General features: G+C 39.7%; 1 protein-coding gene across 4 annotated transcripts in view; it reads left to right on the forward strand.

Moving 5' to 3' along the window:
* Positions 1-20,608, forward strand: part of SERTAD4 (SERTA domain containing 4) — a 63,129-nt gene extending 42,521 nt beyond the window's left edge. For all 4 annotated transcript variants that reach the window (XM_069233953.1, XM_069233954.1, XM_069233956.1 and 1 more), the window contains exon 4: positions 10,573-20,608. In XM_069233953.1, coding sequence (XP_069090054.1) covers positions 10,573-11,310 — 738 coding nt within the window. In that variant the 3' untranslated portion in view covers positions 11,311-20,608. The remainder of the gene's footprint in view (positions 1-10,572) is intronic.
* The last annotated feature ends 419 nt before the right edge of the window (positions 20,609-21,027 follow it).

The following is a 21,027-nucleotide window of genomic DNA, read 5'->3' on the forward strand; positions in this document are numbered from 1 at the left end:
AAACCACTACCACACCCAGTCACATACCCATACAGCCACTCACACACCCACTCACAGACCCACAGCGCGGGGTTGGCTACATGAGGGGGCTGGCCTCAGGGCTTGTCATGAGGCCAGGTCATGCGGCCAAGCCCCCACCGTGCTCAGCCTTTGGCCGTTGGCATTGTGGGATTGGCTGCATGCAGAGTGTTGGGTTTAACTTTACATTACAAAAAACCCTAGAAATTCAATGAAACAACTAAAGGCCATACAGACGTTTTAGTTAGGCAATAGAATTTAAAAACCTTAGAAATTCACTAATAAAATAAAGTTTACAGGGACATTATTGATTTTACACACACAAAACCATAGAAACCACTCAAGAAACTATAACTTGCACCCAAAGGTCACTATAATGTGCGCCCTCGCCATGCACTGCTAATTACCTCACATATTACATCACTCATAACATTTTCTATCCCCCAATCATTGATAACATCACTGCAACATTTGCAGTGGAATTATTGATGAGAAAACTGTGCATGGCAGTGGAGAGAGTTATAGTTACCTTAGGGCATGAGGTTCCTTGAGGTTCCTTGATATATATATCTATATATATATATATAGAGAGAGAGAGAGAGAGAGAGAGAGAATGTCAAAGTATGTAGTTAAGCATGGAATTAAGAATAGTAAATCTCTACTTACTGTATATGCTTAACTTCTCTGTATTTTGGTCGCACAATATTATTGAGACACTATTCTGACATACATTCATTTTCAGGGCAAAGCTAGCCTACCTGATTGCCAAAGTCAGTAATTCATGAGCTCCTGCCCTTCTTCATCATTCACACGTCTTGGCATACACATGGGGGTGTTATCGACTGGTTCCCTTGTACTGCCTTGGTTTAGATGTGCCATAGACCTCGGTTATCACGTTTTAAAAATTTCTCAACATTTAACACATTGCCATTGTATTGTGTGGTGGTGTCATTGACGTCTGCAATTCGGTAGACTAGGATGATATTGACAAATACATGTTGTACTGTAAACTGGGAGATAGTGAAAGCCCAGAGATTATTAGAGTTTATTGATATCAGATTTCTCTACAACAGTAGTGCTCAATATTTGAAAAATTGCAAAATGCTAAGATCGTGTGAGTCAGTTAAAGTGAGTTTCTTTTTAAAGTAGATGTTACCCGGTCAACAAAGTATTCAACACTTAATTTGAACTAAGATGTAAAGTTTTGTAAAATCAGTATACCTGACATATTTGATTATTCTTTAAAAGTTTCTGCCATGTTCATTAGCTGGTCTTTTCTTCAAACAAGAATTAAAACAACCATTGGAAAAGCCAGAAGGTCTGTATTTTTGTTATGGGGAGTGTAGCTAAAACAACATGGACCCTGAACGCAGGGCCGTTTTGGTGAACTGACTGCATTAGCAGACATAAGCTGCACATTCAAAGAAGATACTTATGGTAAATAGTCCGAAGATATAGTTAGCTTTGTAAGTGGTGACCAGAAAAAAACATAAGAAGCAAAATAATGCATAGTATTTACCTTTGACAAATGGGCAGTATTTTCATAGCATCCATTAGAAGGCATAGAAGTGCACATATCATGCCATTACTTTGTGAACAAAATAAGCTTTAAATTCGACATCCTGACAGCAAAGTAAAACAAAATGAATCCGCAAGGTATATTATTGACTAGCACTTTATGACAGGCTAAGGCATCTGAACAGTACACGGTTTTAAATTAAAAAAGTAAAACAGCAATTAAATGCCAGTGTCAGCAAAATAAATATATCAAATAATGCATTTTAGCTACATACACTTCATATCACCAATAGTACTATTTAATGTCACATGACCAAAACCTAAAAGAAACACCAATTGGATAATGTAACTATGGACAGTCCATCCAAGCAGTGCTAAACCATGACAACACTCTAAAGCCAATGGCTAAATGGAGTGATCCTAACCCCACTGTCTCTATATAGTTCCCCGCATGCTTTGTTTGAAGAATTGTTTACATGAGATCGTAGACAGCTTTAGCTGTCTTTAGCCAGAGTTAGAAAAGAACTCTAGTAAGAGAACCTGTTCTGCCACCCTTTTCCATAAACAGTGCACCACCATCAGCTGTTATGTCAACAAAGATTGTAGCTGCGTTAGGTGGAAGCGATAGAAGGTGCAAGATGAATATTTATTAAAAGATAGTAATCTCTACCATTCAGCACAAAGTTGGCGTCATTATGACATTGTACTAACTTGAATACCTTCATTCGCAAGTATGTGTCATACATTTTGGAATACAGGTGATTTTTCTGTGCGTCTTATAGATTTGTTGCCAGTTAAATTACAGTCAGTTCATCTACTAGCATTGGCCTTTGCACGTTATTCCTGTCAGCTGACCCTGGCACCGAAAATGCTGTTGCTGTATTTCCTTCTACTGAGGGGGGTGTTTTAAGACAGAAAGGGGCCGTTACAAGTTATGGCAGGGATCTGAGCTGAGTCCTATTACGGACTGCACAGGTTGCAACACACCTCGAAATGTGCTCACACGTAGGTCACGCATGTAGTAAAGGGCGTTGCTGCACAATCACTTGAATCTGTTAGACAAATGGAATAGTTAGACTTAGTTATTATTTAGGCTAGCATAATAGCCCAACCGGTTGAATGCTCACAGTGGTGATTTGCAGGTTAAGAGGTCAAATCTTAACAAAGCCGACGCAGTCTTAAGTCCCTTTTATGTTTGGTGATTTGGGTATCATTAAATTGGGCAATAACACTTGTTTTTACAACGCATAGAAGTCGAAAAAACGAAAACGTGAAGTACTACGTAAAAACAAGATATCATTATCACACCAGAGATTTATAGTTTATTGATAATGCAAAGGTATTAGTTTAGCATTGTGCAATCAATAGTCTAAAATATACAGAGCAAATTACATTTGATTTGATCTTGCAATTAGTAATGTTATCTGCATAAACCCGTGGAACTGAACAGTCCCTCCAGTTCTCCAAACTCTCCTGGCAATTAGACATTCGTTTTCAATTCCGTTTAGGGGTTTTTAAATCTCTGGGTTTCACTGCGGTGGACCTAGTTGCCTTCCCATGGATCAATTGGGAACTCGTTGCCAAGATGGTTGCTTTCACTCACCCTGCTCTTCATAGTGGCAACTAAAAAAAGTGATGGGACCACCCAGTGTGGCTGAGAACGGAGGCGGTTCTTTAAGTACCTCAGGGAATTTTTAACCCTTTTGCTGCTTAGCCTTCCCCCCCCCTCCCCCCCCCCCAATATCCCCTAGTTACAAGCTGTTTAGTTTGCGCTTAGGCCCCCATAACATTTTGTCTACATAAGTTATCCACGCCAAATTCAGATCCTTTTTTCCCAACATCCTGGGGATTCTAACGGCATCCAAAGATTGTGGATTTCCCTGGCGGGAACCAAGAAAATATACAAAAAAGAGCTAAAATTTTTTTTTGGGGGGGGGGGGGGAGGTACTGCAGAAGAAAGCATCTGTTTTTTCTCCCTGCAGATGGCATCAACGAAGGGTTTGCGATGCAAAAATTATGATCTTCTCCGCTTTCAGCAACAGGAAGACTTGAATCACAAAACCAAACTTTTCAACACAGCTTTGGAATTTGGACATATCCAATTTTTACTATTTTTGTGTGCTTTCAACCGCCTTCAAGTTAGTGGTAGCAATGGGTGTGAAACCAATGGTGGATCCCTAATAGCTATACATTTCTGAAACGTTGACGAAATTCTGAATTCAGCAAGGGGTCATTTGTATAGATATTTCAAAGTTTTCCTTTAGAAAGTAACAGTTGAAATAAAAAAATATATAGAAATTGAGTTGACAAAAACAAATATTTATACTTGTTTTCATCTGTAACTTTTCCTGATTATGGCAGATTTTTTAAAGCAATATAGCATTACATCCTCTGGACCCTTCTGGTTGCAAGGATCTATAGAGCTTGTAGGTTCACCAAGAACCCGAGGTATCCAGATCCAATAACTGAGCTGCATCTTGAAGTGGTTTTTCATTGTGTACCGGAATATACAGCAAGTCTTTTGGTAAAACGTAGAGAGTGAAAAATAGGTGTCAAGGAAACCTATGTATTTCCAAAATGGGCACGAAATATGGAGTTTAGAAGCAGTAGTTATTTGCACATCTCTGAATATGTGGGTACCCATAGTAGCATGTGAATTAGATGGCATGTCTTACACTGCCTTGCATTTGGAAAGTGGAAATCCAGAGGAAGACAATTGGTAATAACACATGTTCTACTATTCTGTGTTCCCCCAAGTCTCCTGATACAAATGTGGTACCTCACATGTTGGGGTAGGCCTAGTGCCCTGGACAGTAAACAGCTCAAAACGCAACGTGGACACATTACATTTTTCCACTAAAAACTGAGAGATTTTTTGCAATGTGCTCAGCTGTGGATTTTGAACACTAGCACAGTTGACACCTAGGGAAACCTAGCAAACCTGTAGATTTTTTAAAACTAGACACCTAGGGGAATCCAGGCTGGGGTGACTTCTGTGGCTCTCCCCAGGTTCTGTTACCCAGAATCCCTTGCAAATATCAAAATTTGTCTCAAAAACACATTTTCCTACATTTCAGAGATGGAAAGTTCCGAAATCTGAGGGAAGCCACAAACTTCCTTTCACCCAGCATTTCCCCATGTCTTCCGATAAAAATGGTACTTCACTTGAGTGGGTAGGCCTAGTGCCCACAACAGGAAATGGCCCAAAATGCAACATGGACACATCACATTTCTCCACTGAAAAATGACCCTTATTTTGCAAAGAGGGTAGCAGTGATTTTTGAGGTGTAGCTTATCTGGCACCTAGTGAAACCTAGCAAGCCTGTACATTTCTGAAAACTAGATACTTGGGGGAACCTAGAATGGGGTGATTTGCATTGCTCTCACCATGTTTTACCCAGAATGCTTTGCTAACCTCAAATTTTGACTAAAAAAACAAATTTCCTCACATTTCTGTCATGTCATGGAAAGTTCTAGAATCTGCACAGAACCACAGACTTCCTTCGATCCGGCGTTCTCCTAAGTCTTCTGATGAAAATGGTACCTCACTTGTTGGGGTGGGAGCCCCTGCTTGGGAACTCCTAGTGGCTTTGTTTGGATACCTTCCTGTCTCTGGCACTACGCCCAACCACACAAGTGGTGGAGCATTTTTATCAGCAGAAGTGGGTCAGTCCTGGGTGGTAGACATTTTGTGAATTTCTGCAAATTGCAGAAGTTTCCATCACAGAAATTTGAGGAAAAATGAGTTTTTAATCAACATTTGAGGTTTGCAGGCTATTGTGGATAGGAAAAGGATGTGGAATGGATGCAGCTGAAAACTGCCAAAATAATCACCCCATAATGGGGAGCAGCCACTCCCCTATTTATATTTTTTTCAAATCCCTGGTCCCTAGTGGTATTGTGCCGCTAAAAAAAGGTCAATCTACTCCCCGGGGGCATAAAATTGCCACAATAATCACCCCATAAAGGGGTGCAGCCCTTGACCAAGGGGCCACTCCCCTATTTATATTTCTTTCATATCCCTGGTGTCTAGTGGTATTGTTCCCCTCTTGGGGCAGATTGGCCTTAAAAAAAGGCCAGTCTGCCCCTCGGTGGTGGGGAGGAGGGCACAAAATGGTCAAAACAATCACCCCATAATGGGCAGTGGCCCTTGCCCAAGGAGCCACATCCCAAGTTATATTTTGTATATCCCTGGTGTCTAGTGGCAATCTGCTCCTACCTTCCTTCCACCGAGGGACAGATTGGCCTTCAAGTAAGGCCAATGTGCCCCTGAGGGGGACCAGAATAGGGCCAAAATGTATTCCCAAAGAGTAGGAGCAGCCCTTGCCCAAGGGGCTGCTCCCTGCACCCTAAAACAATCTCTGGTGTCTAGTGGGGCGGATCCCTGCTTGGGGATTGCCCTCCTTGGGCAATCCCCAAGCAGGGATCTACCTGGAACAGGTACCATTGGAAAGGGGATGATACCTCTCCACTGTGGTTTGGTGGCTGAGGGCTGAGATAGCCCCGCAAGCACCAAAGTAGTGAAAGTGAAATGAGCTAATTTCACTTTCACTTTCAGTGTAATGACGTCAGTACGCCATGTGCACGATCATCATTAATTTAAGGCAAAAAAAATGCCTCGGTTGGCTGGGGAAGCTCTTCACCAGCATCCACAGCTCAGAACCGGTTAAGCATAAAATTCTAAAACAAAGACCAGAATGTTTTATTCATTTGTAAGACATTGAACAGTGTATTTGATTACTGTCAAATCTTATTAGTGCAAACCAAGATAAGAATAACAGGTGCCTTAAAACAGTGCAATGCAAAGTGATTAGTGACAATAGTGAAAATAAGTGTGCTGGTGCTAAATTACAAGAGATAACCCATTTGCAGTCCAAGTAGTATTACACTTTCCGAACTAAACAACTGAAAATTCGATTACATGTTGGGTGCTACACTCTTTGGTTGTCAACATTGTAATACGTTCACATTTTGACCCTTTTGTGCAACTTGAATAAGGGTCTTCATAATGACAGAGTAGAGGGATCCTAATTATAAGGTTTGTGAGCACAATCAGAGAACACTTGAGTAGATAAAACAGATATCAGATCCTTTATTCATCTCCCCTGGGACAAATCTTCATTTTCATCTGTTCTCAAATTCACAGAATCAGAATTGTTTCCCACTTCATAGATCCATTGCCAACACATGTTTTTTCTGACACAACCACCATGACTTCCTCAAGGTTAAAACCACTGATTAAATCCTGTGTGGAATCAGGCACCAAAATGATCCCCTAAACAACACAAGCCTGTTGCAACAGTACCTCCAGTATCTTCAGAAATCAGCCTTTCTCTTAATTATCATAATACTGTCCCTTTCAGGACATCATGTATCGGCATCCGATTAAGCAGCTCTCCCTCTCAGAACATTATGTATCGGCACCCAATATATGAGGCAGATGTGAGATTATGTTAGTGTGAGACATCAGATAAGAAACAAAAAACAATCTTATTGGTTCACCACTTTTGTGCCAAGGTGGAGTTACAAATCTAAATCTGTCAGTCTTTCGGGATTAGAGCCAATCATCTTTCTTCCTTGTGAGATCATGTCAGATGCTACTCAGTAATATATTTATTAGCGCACAATTTTTTCCTTTGCTATATATACCCAATAAGTCTCCTGTTCTCTATGTTTTTGTGCTTGATTACCTCTACATCTGTCTCATAGCATAAGGACCATACCCATCTATTTAATGTCCCACAGCTGGTCCAATGTATTCCTGTCTTTTTCCCAGAGGTCTTGGAGTAGACATGTGTCATGTGTTTAAAGGTTTGGCGGAAGAGCAAGCACAGAGAAGGGACATACATTCATGGCTTCTCCTTTGGTATGATGCCAATGTCTCTTGAAGTTGTTAAACAAGATAGAGATAACAGTTCAGGTAGAAGTTGAATGGTTAAGAAATCAGTTGTGAGTTTGAATTTGACAGAATTGGTATTTTGAAAGAATGTAAATATAGTTACAAGTGATTGGACACTCAGATGTTGTCTTTCTGCAATGTGCTAAGTTTTTGGTTTGTAATCTGTTAAATATAGTATTATTCAAGAAATGTGAACATTTTGTACTTTGATATGCAGTGATGAAGAATCAGCTACAGGGGTGTGGCATTTAATAAAATATGTACTTGTCCATGGGACAGGTTGCTTCATAAATCAACGTGTCCTTTAAAAAACTCTGCTGGTCCTTTGGTGCCATATAGCGCGACGACAAGTTATGGCATTAATCTCATTATATAAGAGCTCTGATAATAGCCTCTCTGGTTATGCTAGAGCTAATACTATAGCAGGGCTTGAATGCTAGCAATTTCCTTATCTTGACACTTGTTTACAGATCTACATACTGGGTTTGGAGGTAGCAATAAGCAATAGTTCATGGGTTGGAATGACCTTTTGAGTCTATACAAACCTACTAACTTGAATGTTTTAAGGGCTTTCATCAGGTCGTCCCTAATAATTTTCCATACTGAGAAAGGTTGGAAATTCACGTCTGACAAGGGTCAGAAGTAAAACATCTTCCAGGGTTAGGAAAAAAGTTAAAGGGAAAGTGAACTCCTAAACGCTCAAGAAATGTTCGCATAAGTAAATCTACACCTGCATATTTGCTTGTCCTAAAACACAGTCCACAAATATTTTCTAGGAGTATGGTTTTCTGGTCTGCTTCTGTGAATTCATGAAATATGGAAATCTGCACTAATGCAAAGACATATACCATGGGTGCCATTTTGTGACTTTCTTTAAGAATTGGGCCCCTAATTAGGTCTGGTGTCAACTCTATATTACAATTTTATTTCTCTCTCTATCCATCCTATCGGCTGGCTTTACTGTGACTGATTCTACTTGTAGAATGCACTCCTACTCAGCGCCTGGATACCCTCACGGCTGGCAATTTCCACACTTTACAAATCCATGTTACATTACAATAATTGCAATCTGCTCTTAACAAGGAGCATATTAGCACACAAAGTAGCTTGGTTCAGTACCAGGAACTACTATGGCAATGTGTGCTTTTTTGCGATCAAAAAATATTTTTGCTTTTTGCTAAGATGTGTCACGATGGTGAGGGCCCAGCAGGTCCCACTACACTAAAGTTTTACAAAAGCCATGTTAAAACAAGAAACACACTGACAAACCCAAAAGACTTACCACCAATGGCATACCTAATTGGATTTGCCAGTGCTTGTATACATTCATGTTTCCCCAAATCTTGTTGAAACTGGTAACACTGACTGACTGAATAATTTTGGGGAAAAATGGTACCTAAAATTTCTCAGTAGTTTAGCAGAATCTTTTTTCCCAGTTGCATTTTTTGTGACCATTTCATTTTGAAAGCAAAAAATCAACCTTGCTTTCAAGCTTCTGCAAATATTTGCATATAATCAAAGACCATTATGGGAGCATGATACATAGCCTCATATTTTAACACTTTCCAAACATGTGTACACTTTTTTACTGAAACCACTGTCAGTAGTGCAGTCCGAGCTTACTACAACATTTATTTAGAACACTCACCCTAATAATAAAGGCTTTGCATTAATGAATCATAAATACATGTTCGAACAGCATTAGCTTGAACTTTGTGTCACACAGAACCCTTGTCTCTTAGGTTGTGAAACCCATATTGCGGGCTTACCAAGAACAAGAAGAGGCTTGCTATCTGCCCATTTTTTGCCATTGGTTGACTTTAATATCACTCTCATTTGCCTGTTTATTTTTCAGTGGCTTGCCTTCTCCACTTTGTGTCTGTTCCTCTCCTCCATCATTGACAATTTACTTGTGTCCTTCCACTGCTCATTTTTTTCTGTGAGATTGCTTGTGTTTTCCAACTGTCTCTCTTGCCAATGCTCACCTAACCAATACTCACCACACCAATGCTCTGCAAGTTCCTCTCTCTAGCCCATGAGCTCCTCCTCCTGATCCTACCGCGATGTGCTCACCTTAGTGTGCTTCTCATTCTGCATTGCTTTTCCATCCATGTGATTCTCCATTCCAGCTCCACATTGCTGTCTCTGTCGCCCATTTGCTTTTCTCCCCTGTGCTCTTTCTTGCCCGTTTACTTCTGTGCCCCCACTCTCTCTGTGTTGCTTCCCTCACCCATACCCCTCCATGTTGCTTCCCCCACCCGCACCCTTGTGTTGCTTACCACATTTCCCTGTTTTGTTTCTGCTCCCTCCTTATTTGCTTTAAAAATGCTTTCAAATGTTTGCTTTCATTTTTTATCTACTGATCCAACTCAGATTGGTAAATAAAAAGGGTGTGTGTGTCATTTTGTAGGTGCGCACGTGTGGGTGACCATGTTAGAAGCTTTCTTTTTTTAGCCACGCTGCACAGCATCGGGGATCTGTACAGCATCTCCAAAAACCATTTGCAAATCCACTAGGTCCCAAAGGAGTGACCTATTAGCTTTATCAATGTTTGTTTAGGCATTCAAACATATTCATCAGATGTAAACAAAGCAGTACAGTATGGATAAAATAATGGACTTCTCTTCACGTATTGCTGCTTTATTTAATAATTATTGATTGATGCAGAAAGTAAAGTTATCACACTGGCTCCTGCCAATCTAAATATATGTTTAGTGTTACTACAATTATTTTAGACTTACACAGTAAACAAAGCTACCTTTCTTGTTCAATCCATACTATAAATCCCCTGGCTCCCAGCCCTGTCTAGGCTCTAACACCTAGAACAGGAATTCTGTTAAAATAGGTTAAGTTTAAAGTAAATCATTTACATTGGAAAAGTCATCAATAAGGTTTTACACTTTACTTTGTAGGTAAATGGAATCTATGAACAGGCATGAAAATCCTGAACTGAAGGCTTAAATAATATTTTATAAATAAATCTAGCAGAGGGTGGGGTGTTGTGGCATAGCATGGCATCAGCAATACCTTTGACAGGAAATAAACAGTTTCCACATGATTTTTTAGTTCCTGTTTCCCATACACAGTATTTGTTTTCATGTTCAACAATCCTCTTTTCTGTTCTTTATTCTTTTTAGACAATCTCAGTTTTTGAAGAACGTGCACACATACTCTACATGTCGCTGGAAAAATTGAAATATATCGATGACCCTGAAGTGTTCCTGCGACGATCAGTACTTATAAACAACTTGATGAAGCGAATCCATGGAGAAATCATCATGCAGAATAACTGGTGCTTTTCCGCTTGTGCTCTTGGTGGAGCCGCTGCACCAGAGTGGCTGGTGGCTCAGGACTGCCCATACAAGAAGCGTCTTCGGACTGCGAAAGAAGAGTGTAATAGTTTGCATACTTGTTGCTTCTATCAGGACGGTGTCAAGCACCATTTGACAGTGCCACTTGCTCCTAGTTCAAGTGGAGCAATCATTACTGCCGCCACCACATCTAGCTCACCATCTTTACCAAGCTGCTCCCACCAGATGGATTATGGCACGAAAGATGTCAGTGGTTACCAAAATAACGACCAAATGTCCCCTGACGAAGTCTTTGTCCCTAGGGCCAGATCACACCGTAACCTGGAGAAGACCAAGTCGAACGAGGACAGCACCATGAGCGCCACGGATGGAGATGGTGTTGTTATAAACTCTGAGCCCACAATCGGGGACCCAGCGCCTGAATGCAAAAGTAAATTTTACGATTATCTTACTGCTGGAGGTATTGAAAAGCGCAACACAAATGAATCTTGGAAAAAGTCATTACGGAAAAGGGATTCGTTTCCAGGAAATAAACTGTGCTGCAGCAAAGGAAGTAAAATATGAGGCTACACTTGGAGATGGTTTTGAAGCATGCCCCGCATGGTCAATTAGCTGTCACAGATCCAGGGGACTAAATGACTTTTATAGTTTTGTAGATTCAGTACTATCACACAGCCCAAGTAATTCATTGTTAAAGAACAGACTGCGCTGACGCTCTGCCAAGCCTTTTGAAGCAAACTGCGTGGAAGCGGAAGACTACACCCAGAAAAACAGGGGGTTACCCAACAGCCTACCTTGTTAGTCATCTGCATTGCCTCCCAAAATGCTCATACACCTTCCAGCAGGATTAAGCAAACTCCTCAAGTAGTGTTATGGAGTCTTGTGCAAGGGCCATGCCATGTGATGTATGCTATGTAAAAAGATAAAGGAAAACAAACACAGCTTTCTGAGCTGTTTAAAAAACAGAGTGTACATACTATGCGCTTACAGGAGCTTGCCAGGTTCCAATACAAAGATATGTTAATTATAGTTTGTTATCATGGCTCTTGCTGCCTTATTCTCATCTTTAATTGTGAGTGCCCTGCAGTTTTGCCTGCTAACTCTGCCCACCTCGATTTACTTGCACAGGGACATCTGTAACTCTAGCAAGGCACATTTACCTGATGGGATGCTTGAGATCCCCTTAGGTATGAAGAACTGCCAGGGTCATCAATAATTCTTGTCCGATGGCACTGCTTACTCCTCCTTTTAGCTGGGTGAAAGAAGCCATGTCTGCCTACTTACCACAGATATTGTTTTTTCAATGGAGCAGGTATTTTCTTCCTATATGACCCCACCCGAATTAAGAAGCCACTTGTAATGTGGGTCTAAATGCGAAACATGGTCTTATCAAAAGTGCTGTTCAACAAGTAGAGGTCAAGAAGTATGGATTGTCTTCACAAACCCATCATGCACATAGCAAACTCAAACACTGCAGGTAAAGTGTATCATCCAAAGACAGAAAACTAGTCCCATTAGAGATCAATGTGCTCTTTCTGTGCTGTGTGCTACATATCGACCCTGATCTATATTCTCATTATTTAATGCTGTATACAGCATCAACATACAGTGTGAGTTACTTAGGTGCTGTGACCTAATTGTTTGGTAGCATAAGATGTGTGTGGCCTGGTGAAAATGTATACAGTCATAAAGCACTCTTTTTCGTAGCACCTTATATGATTAATTAAATATTCAATTATTATCACCCATTCAAATTCAGCGCTTTTTTATAGATATTGCGAGGATGATTCCCTTACAAGGATTTTAACTTAGGGCCTGATTTCAATGTTGGCAAAGAGGGAACTCTGTCGTAACAGCAATGTAGTTCTGTCTCCGACAACATGACGGTCCCCAGCACGACTCAGAATTAGTTGGACCATAGGTTTGTCGATGGCAGAGACTACTCCATCTCTGCCTTAAATGGCCAGAAGAAGCAAGAGCCGTCAGCGAGTTGGCTATATGTCCGCTACCTAATTTACATGGGTGGTCATACAGCTGATTTTTAGTGCCTGTCACTGCCATGAAAAACCTGGTGTTAAGAGGGATTGAAAGGTGCTCAATGGGATTTTATTTTTGAAAATGAAAAAAACAATGTAAGTTTGTTATATGTCTTCGTCATGTTGACTGTGCCATCCGTCAGTCTTACAAAGCATTGACAGAAACTGCCATGACAGCGGCTCATACTAATGCCAGAAATGTCCCGTGTGCCAGTGAACATTTCTAAATTTAGCGGGCGACACCTCAGTTAGGGAGACGGAGTAATTTATTCTGTTGTCCTGACAGAGAAAAAGGCCACTTGCCAATATATAAATCAGGCCCATAGTGTCACATTCACATAGATCCTACAGATATCTGTGTTAGATTATTGAGGCCAGGTTGTTAACCCAGGTTGCCCATGTAACATTGTACCAGTCCCTGATTAGTTTTTTCTTCAACTCCATTGCTAGAAAATGAAAGCAGTTAGACTAACGGAGCAACCCTGCAGAAGTAAGTGCTGCTCAGCCTCATTCTTACATTTGAGTAAAAAACTGTGAAAAATAGGCTTAAATGAATTGCTGAGCTCTTTAATGGTCTCCAATTGATGTAGAATTCCAGAAAGCATTCCCATTTGTGATTAAATGTCATTGTGTTTGTTTAAGAATAGCTGAAGTAAGGAACTCTACTACATAAAATATTCAGCCTTCACACAGCATTCAGGTGGAGTGGAGTAATGAAGGGATGTGGTAGGATAGGGGAAGATCTTATGTTACATACTATGGTTAAACTTACATCAGATTTTGAAAAGTGAAGGCAAAGCAAGGCTAGTTAGACTTATCATGCAATCCGCACTGTACATGATACTCCTCGATGCAAGTGGGTGTTGGTACAGAACTGATGATTTGGGTCTAAGCACCTTTCACAAGATTGTAATTTCAGGTAAACTGTGGATTGCGATGTGTTGGTCGAGATTAGGGCATACCATTGCATGCATGGGTTTACCAGCACTTTACATGGCTCAATATATTCTATTGAGTATAACAAATTAAAGGTCTATAGCGTGACTAAGGAAGTTATATAATGCAGCAGTAACGGTGCAAGGCCTTCCCGCTCTTCCAAGAATTTTTTTTTGCCATCTAGAGTGTTCCCCATGTACCAACCAAGAACATTGTGGGTCTTTTGCAGCAATATTGCACCCCCACTATAGTGTTTTAGGCCTGTTGTCGTTTCTTGCCTTTTGGAACCAGGGAAAGGTGTATATAAAGTTATGAATTCTGCTATGATTTCGTGAGAAGCAGCAGTTATTATGTTGCTTAAATTGCCACCAGAAGAAAATGAATTTAACATCTCTTAAGGAATGCAGCACACGTTTGTACTGCTAGTGTTTCAGGTTAAGAGAGCAACCTTTTCATTTGGTTTTGAAGGTTTCTGGTGGACGTGTGTGAGATATGCTAATGGTCAGGGGTATGCTGTTAATTACTGTGTAAAACATCCTATTGTTTGACACCTCCAGCATCATTCATAAGTCATATTTTGCCTGTCCTGAATATTCATGTTACCTTTCAGGTAAGGCATTGCCACCTATGTGGCTACTGTCAGTTATCACTTGGCTTCTAACAGTGGCATGGATCAGGATCGCGTCTGTGTATCCGCTGATATTCTTGGAGTGGCTTATCAATTAAAGGTAATCCAAAGGGAAAAGAAGGAGCAAGCAAAGGAACACTTGAACTCCCATTGAGTGCTCAATAGCAAATACAAACAGTCCCATCAAGTATGCTGCGGAAGAATACAACTCATCCAATCAGTATACGGAGAGACTGAACTGATCCTGGACAGGCCAAACACAGTAATAGGGAGGAAATCCATTGAATTAAGAGGAGACAACTGCGGTGGACAATAAATCCGTTCAATCATAAGTAAGAGACTGACCCAAAATTCACAATAAGAATATTTTATGTATTGAAAACAAAAGGTCTGCTTCCACATAGCTAAAGCTGCCTGTGCCCAAGACTGAAAATGGCATGAACAGCGCAGTGCAATCCATCAGACTATTATTGGCCTTAGGAAACCCTCCTGCAATGTGTGGCAGATATAGTTATCGCTCATGTGCAGTTTAGATAAGGCATGGGTTTAGGACAAAAGCTAAAAGACAGAGAGTTTGTGGCCAAATGAGGAGAACTTTATTTAAAAGTGGAAGACATTTTGTGTACAATAAATGTGCCTTTTAGGCAGCAGACCTGAGCTTAAAATCTCTAATCAGGAATGCAAGTACATTTCTGTGGAAATATCAGAGCACTAGGTTTTATTTTGTTGTGGCTTAAAAAACTCTTTCTACATTGGGAAAAGCAACAGCCTTCTATAATGCTGCCCACACTCATGGGTAGTCACAGAAAGATAACTAGAAACATTTTTATGGCTTTTTGATAAAATTCTTTTTTTTTAAAGTCTGAAGTCCTGCACTGATAGTGTTTCATTTAGGCTCTCCCAAATGGGCAGACTTGACTGGGTCTCACCTGACCCTAAAAGATACTACATTTTGTAGGGCATTAGCTAGTGCCCTTTATCCATCAGTCCTTGGCTAAAAAATGGTTAACAATTGCGTGATTTTGGGCATGTAAACCCGTTTTTTTAAACGTTTGCATACAAATGAGGCTTACCTCTTCACAAACAAAGTATTTCAGGTTTGTGGTGAATTTGTTTACTGATTGATTGGTAGTTTCTGAAGGGGTTTGTGTCCTGTTAGCAAACCACGTGCAGTAAACTATTTAGCCGTAAATCAACTGGATAATTGTAAACATAGCGGGCTTAGGGTGTTACTGTTTTTATTAACTTTTAAGTCACTAAAAAGCTAAGCAGCCTAAAGCTTAGTGACGTGTGCAAATTAATATTCTACTGCATAACACCATCCAAGGTCTGGGCCCCCTGAATGAATTTCTTCCCAATTTCCTTGCCAATGCACAATAATCTTGTATAGCATTATAGCTAGGATGGTTGTTAAACTCCCTCTCACTCATTACATGCACTGTCCACTAGCAAGGGCCTGGAGCCACCAGAAGGAGCCTATATTGAGAGAGGAGACCTTTGACAACTGGACTAACCTGAGGCATAAGTGTTATAAAGCTGTGAGAACATTTCTCCCTAAACAGGGAGAAATAAAAATGCAGCCATTGGAATGTTGCAGCAGGAGGTCTGGACCAGCCATTATTGGCTCTCTGCCAGCATATTTATTGCAGAAGAGCTCCCAACTTTTCAGTGTTTGAATAATGGTTTGTGTGAAATGTACTGTTGTCATTGGCTTTGTAGAGTAGTTGCATTGCTGAATTTTAAAAAAAAGTAGACATGAGGCTGCCTGCAAAAAGGCAAATATATAAGCACAATAATTATTGAAGACCGTGCGCTAAAAGATTTTTCATCATTTGTGCAGGCCTCTCTAATCGTCCACACATTCAAGGAGGAACTGAAATCCTTTATCACATGTACTGTTGTTCATTAGTTTCAGGTTGGCCAGAAGAACAGCCTGAATGACTCTTTTTTTTGTAATAATGGCAGTGTTACAAGATGTTTGAAAGCAGAATTTTGTGCATCACAGCTAATCTTAATAGTGCAGTTTATAGGCAATATGTCATGTTATTACAGTTCTTTTGACAACCTTGCTTACATAAGAAAGTGTGGTTGTATGGCTCTGGTATTCCTCACTGCTAGGCACCATATAATATCAGGCAGTAGGTAAGAAAGCCCAAAGTACTCTTCCCAGTAGATTAAGTAGAATGTAAAAGTTGGGGCAGGAGGGTCTCCCAAAAGTACGTGACCTAAGAATTAAAATTTGGAATCCTTTACAAGAACTGTATCCTCTGAAACTAAGGAGTGGGCAGGATATATGCGAGCTAGATTCCTGTGCTTGATAAACTCCTAAACATCTTACTGGACAAAGAATAACTGCAATGAGGAGGCAACAAAATATTTTTTTACCATAATCCATAAAGTACTTTGCAAGGTACATGTAAAAGTAACCGCCCCTCCTTTTGTGGGAACCTAGGGCCTACCTTAAAGTCTCTACTCAGAGCCAACTCTCCCTTTTAATATTTCACGAGTGAAAGGAATATTGATGCAATAGAAGAATATTTCTAAAGTGGAAAAGCAATAAGGTGGAAAAGTGAACTGAGTACGAGTAAACTAGTGGCCATAAAATCAAGCCTACAGTCACAATGAGATGCAGATTTTACGTTTTGCCTCTGGTATTTTGATAGAAAATAAACTCAATCGCCCCTAGACAATTTACTATACGGAATAGTTTTAGGAACTGAGGTTGCCTTGAACGTCTGGATCTTCTTTATGTCATTAAATTAGATTTCCCTGATTTTGGCAGTTAAACTAGTGACTGCAAGCACTTTCGGAAGTTGGAAGAAAAAGCACTTAGAAGCTAACCTATATACATACTAGTGCTACTTATGCGATTCCCCAAAAAACAGTGACATAAGAGCTTAGAAAATCTTGCCACAAGAACATGGAGCACGTCTCTGAACAAACTATATTGCTCTGTGAAGCTCACACCACTACCGACGGTATTTACACTGCACTGACCTAAAGAACTCAAACTATACGCACCTATTTTATTCAAGTTATATCAGTCCATGTAGTCTTTCCAAGCATGCAGTATCACTGCACCCAAAAAGTTGTTTCTAATTACTATCAATACATTCAAACATTTATTTTTTTCAAGCGCATACTAACAGCTATTGTTCCCATGTTTAGGGTTATTACACAGCAGATGTTTCTGAGTTCTGAATGTCAAAGCACTATGACTAATATTAGCATCATGTATGGAATGCGGAAATTGGCTTATCCAGTCAGCATGTTCAAACAGAGATATCCTGTTATCTACCATGTGAGGTTAGAAGAACGGACCTGGAAAGCCTCAACAACCAAATTCTGTAAGGCATCAGCATATGTTAATGGTACTTACTCCAATAATGTTGGTAGAGGCAATGAATAAGCTTCTTCTGAGGAGGCTGTTAATGATTTGAAAAGTGGGCAATAAGGCTTAACTACTTACCAAATGCTGAAATGTAGTTTTTCACGTTCTGTCACTTCACTATACCAGTTATTGTTCACAACTGAAAACAAAAATGGGTGGCCAACAGTTTTTTTTTTACATATTGTCCATATGAGTGCACCCTGTTAATATTTCTACTTTCTTTATTTCAGTTCACTACAAGTATTAATATACCATTGCCCTGCTTGTTCCACACTACAGCTATCATTTCCACATCATGTCAGTACATAATTACATTTAATAACTCATTCTGTGTCACTTCGCCTTACGTTTATCGTTTCTCCATTCTGTGTCTTAGTATACCGTACCTGCTAACATTGTTGATTCCTGCTAGCATATGCACTTCTGTTATTTTCCAAGTTCTGAATATGAGTAGATCTTAACATATATTATTACCGAGGTCTGAGTGCCACTGTATCTCACTTGTATTATTTTCAGGTTCTCAGTGCTGGTCCACATTAACAAATAACATTTCTGTAATTTTTGGTGCGGAATAATGGAATATACTTTGTCACTTATCCAAGCTATCCACCACATAATCTCGCCCTCTTCTCAGTACAGTACACAAAGTATGTCATCTTACTCACTTACGGATACACACTAGTTGAAAGCATGTGACATATTTCTGGGGTATAGTATTGTTTGAGCTCTTTTTATAGTGAAAGAGGGTCATGTCCACTGAGTGGTATTGCCAAGTTTGAGTTATGCAACCCCCCCTCCCTCACCGGTGAAATTGAACATACAACACTATATTGCTGCATGCATTGTTTACACCAGATCCTTGCCAAGGCTAACAGGCCACAGTTTGAGGTATTGAAACATCTTTTCACTGCAACAGTTTTGTCACTGCAGCTTCATTCAGTGAATGCTCCTTTTGTTGTCATTTGAGATTACACATAACTGATGATGAAGCTTCTAACCACAATCACACCCACACTGAGATATTCAAGTTACAATACAATAGCAAAATGACAGAGAAAGAGCCTAAACCTTCAGAGCTCTGAGGACAAAAAAAGCATTGGTGTCTAACAAGACCAGCCCTTCTAGCTTATGTTTTTTATGAAGGGGTCTGATTGAATTCCTCTCCAGCCCCAGAGACAAGACGGCTTGTTTTATTATAACGCCAGCTACCACTACAGTGCACTGCGTAGGTGATACACATATAAAACCTGCCTCAGCAGAGTAGCTATTAGCAAAGCTATAATTGTGTTATTTGAGAAATGTCACTTTAGTTAGTGCACTGATACAAAAATTCCCAAAACGGGGTATTATCAGCGGTACCTACTCGGTAGCTCTCTGTTCACAGCACACGTCAACCATTGTTTAACTTGACAGGGCCCTCACTGTGGGTCCGGGTATGTTTTACAACAGAGACTTGAAATATCTGGATTTAACCTGTTTATTTAATATGGGCATGGTCACATGTTAGATTTTCTGCTCTACAGTGAAAATAAGGTTCGGGGTCACGGTATTTCTTTTCTTCTTGGTTCATTAACTTTGCTAGTCAAATGTGTGTGTTTTTTTTCGTATAGATTTGCAATCAATGACATTATTTTTCCTCTATCTCGTCTTAATGTGAACGGACCGTGGACTTGCCATTCTTACAAAGTTGAGCGACGGAACAATGGAGAGATGTCTGTTCTAAACAAGCACTTACCTCTTGAGCATTTCTATGACAACTGTCTCTTGCTGGCTGTTTTTTCTTTTTTTTTCGTATAATGAGGTTCCTGCGCCTGTGGCATGCTTACTCTCTTCTACACCGTCACACATCCTTCTTCGCTCCTCAAGGTGAATACGAAGCGTGTGTTTTATAGTCTACTTTTATCGATAGCTGGGAAGCACAATGTAAATGAAGTGGCGGATAAGTATTAATCTGTCTCTAATGAATGTAAAGATGTTAAATAGTAAGGTAACTTCATTGGAAAAGCTAATTATGATACGATCATAGATATAATATAATGAAAAACTGCTTGTAACCTGGCACATTGTGCAGTCTATGATGCTGGAATGCTGAACTTTATAATAATGTGGAATGTTGACCTCTGTTTTGGCACAAATCAACCTTTGACTCTTCACAGAGGCCACCTGTTGCAGCCACAGCATTAACTGACATTATTAAATAAATAACAGTTTTTTGTGTTTCTTGTGATCTCCATTTTTCTTCTACGGTTAGCACCTTCTGTTTTCGCATACACTTGCCATTTTCAGATCTTATTTCTCTTTCTTCATCAACAGATGACGAAGTGTTGGTGCTTTGTATAAATTACGCAAAATGTCACCTTTGAAGTGGCCGAATACCCATGTTCAGTACATCTGGAATGGTTCTTGTGGTTGAATCACAAAAGTTAGAAAATGGCGTAGATCCTCTCACTTTTGAAAACGTTTTGAGAATGTATTTTTGGCACAAATATTGATTGTATTATAGACTTCTTAGAGGTCACTAAATAGAACTTGCATTGAAAATGCATAGGATACCTACATTTGAACCGCCATCTCCGGAGTGGAACGTTTTGTATTATGTTTGTAATGCTAACATGGTTATGATCTAGCGGTCTCATTCATACAATGTATGACTTGGATCACCATTTGGGCATCTTGTCCATCCAGGACCAATGTTTTTTAACGAATGGTATTGTATTTCAGACTAGTTCGAGTAGCATTTGTTTGTTCTTTTTTCAATATTTGATAAGCATTTACTGATTTTCTCTTCAAATATTAGTTGCTTGTATACCAATCTGTTGTTGTAGTAAAGTGAGTTTTTATTGATATATATATTTATTAAAATGCTCCCAAATCGTTACTGTGTGCAATCTTTTATTACATTTCATTTTTCCTGCACTGGAAAAATATGGGCAATACTGTTGGGCAATATGTTGGCAATAATGGAATGGTTTAATTGTTTTCATAGATCTATGTGTTTTGATTTGTGCTCATCAGTTCAGTATAGTTGATTGTTCAATGGTTAGACAATGCTAGATAACATACACATTCAATACAAAATTACGTAAATGGATGTAATGTTTATCATACAGATGCAAGAGCAAAGCTATCTTCATTATATAATGGCATGCTTTAAAGTAGAGCCTTACATTGCGCAACATATGCTTCATGTCGTTTTAAGTGTTTAATTCTTTTTAATTTCCTAAGTTTTACCTCTCTTCATACCCTCTCTGTGAAACTAAACCAGAATCACTGATGTAAGTAGTATTTTT

The sequence above is a fragment of the Pleurodeles waltl genome, chromosome 5 (assembly GCF_031143425.1).
Source record: "Pleurodeles waltl isolate 20211129_DDA chromosome 5, aPleWal1.hap1.20221129, whole genome shotgun sequence".
Taxonomy (NCBI): domain Eukaryota; kingdom Metazoa; phylum Chordata; class Amphibia; order Caudata; family Salamandridae; genus Pleurodeles; species Pleurodeles waltl.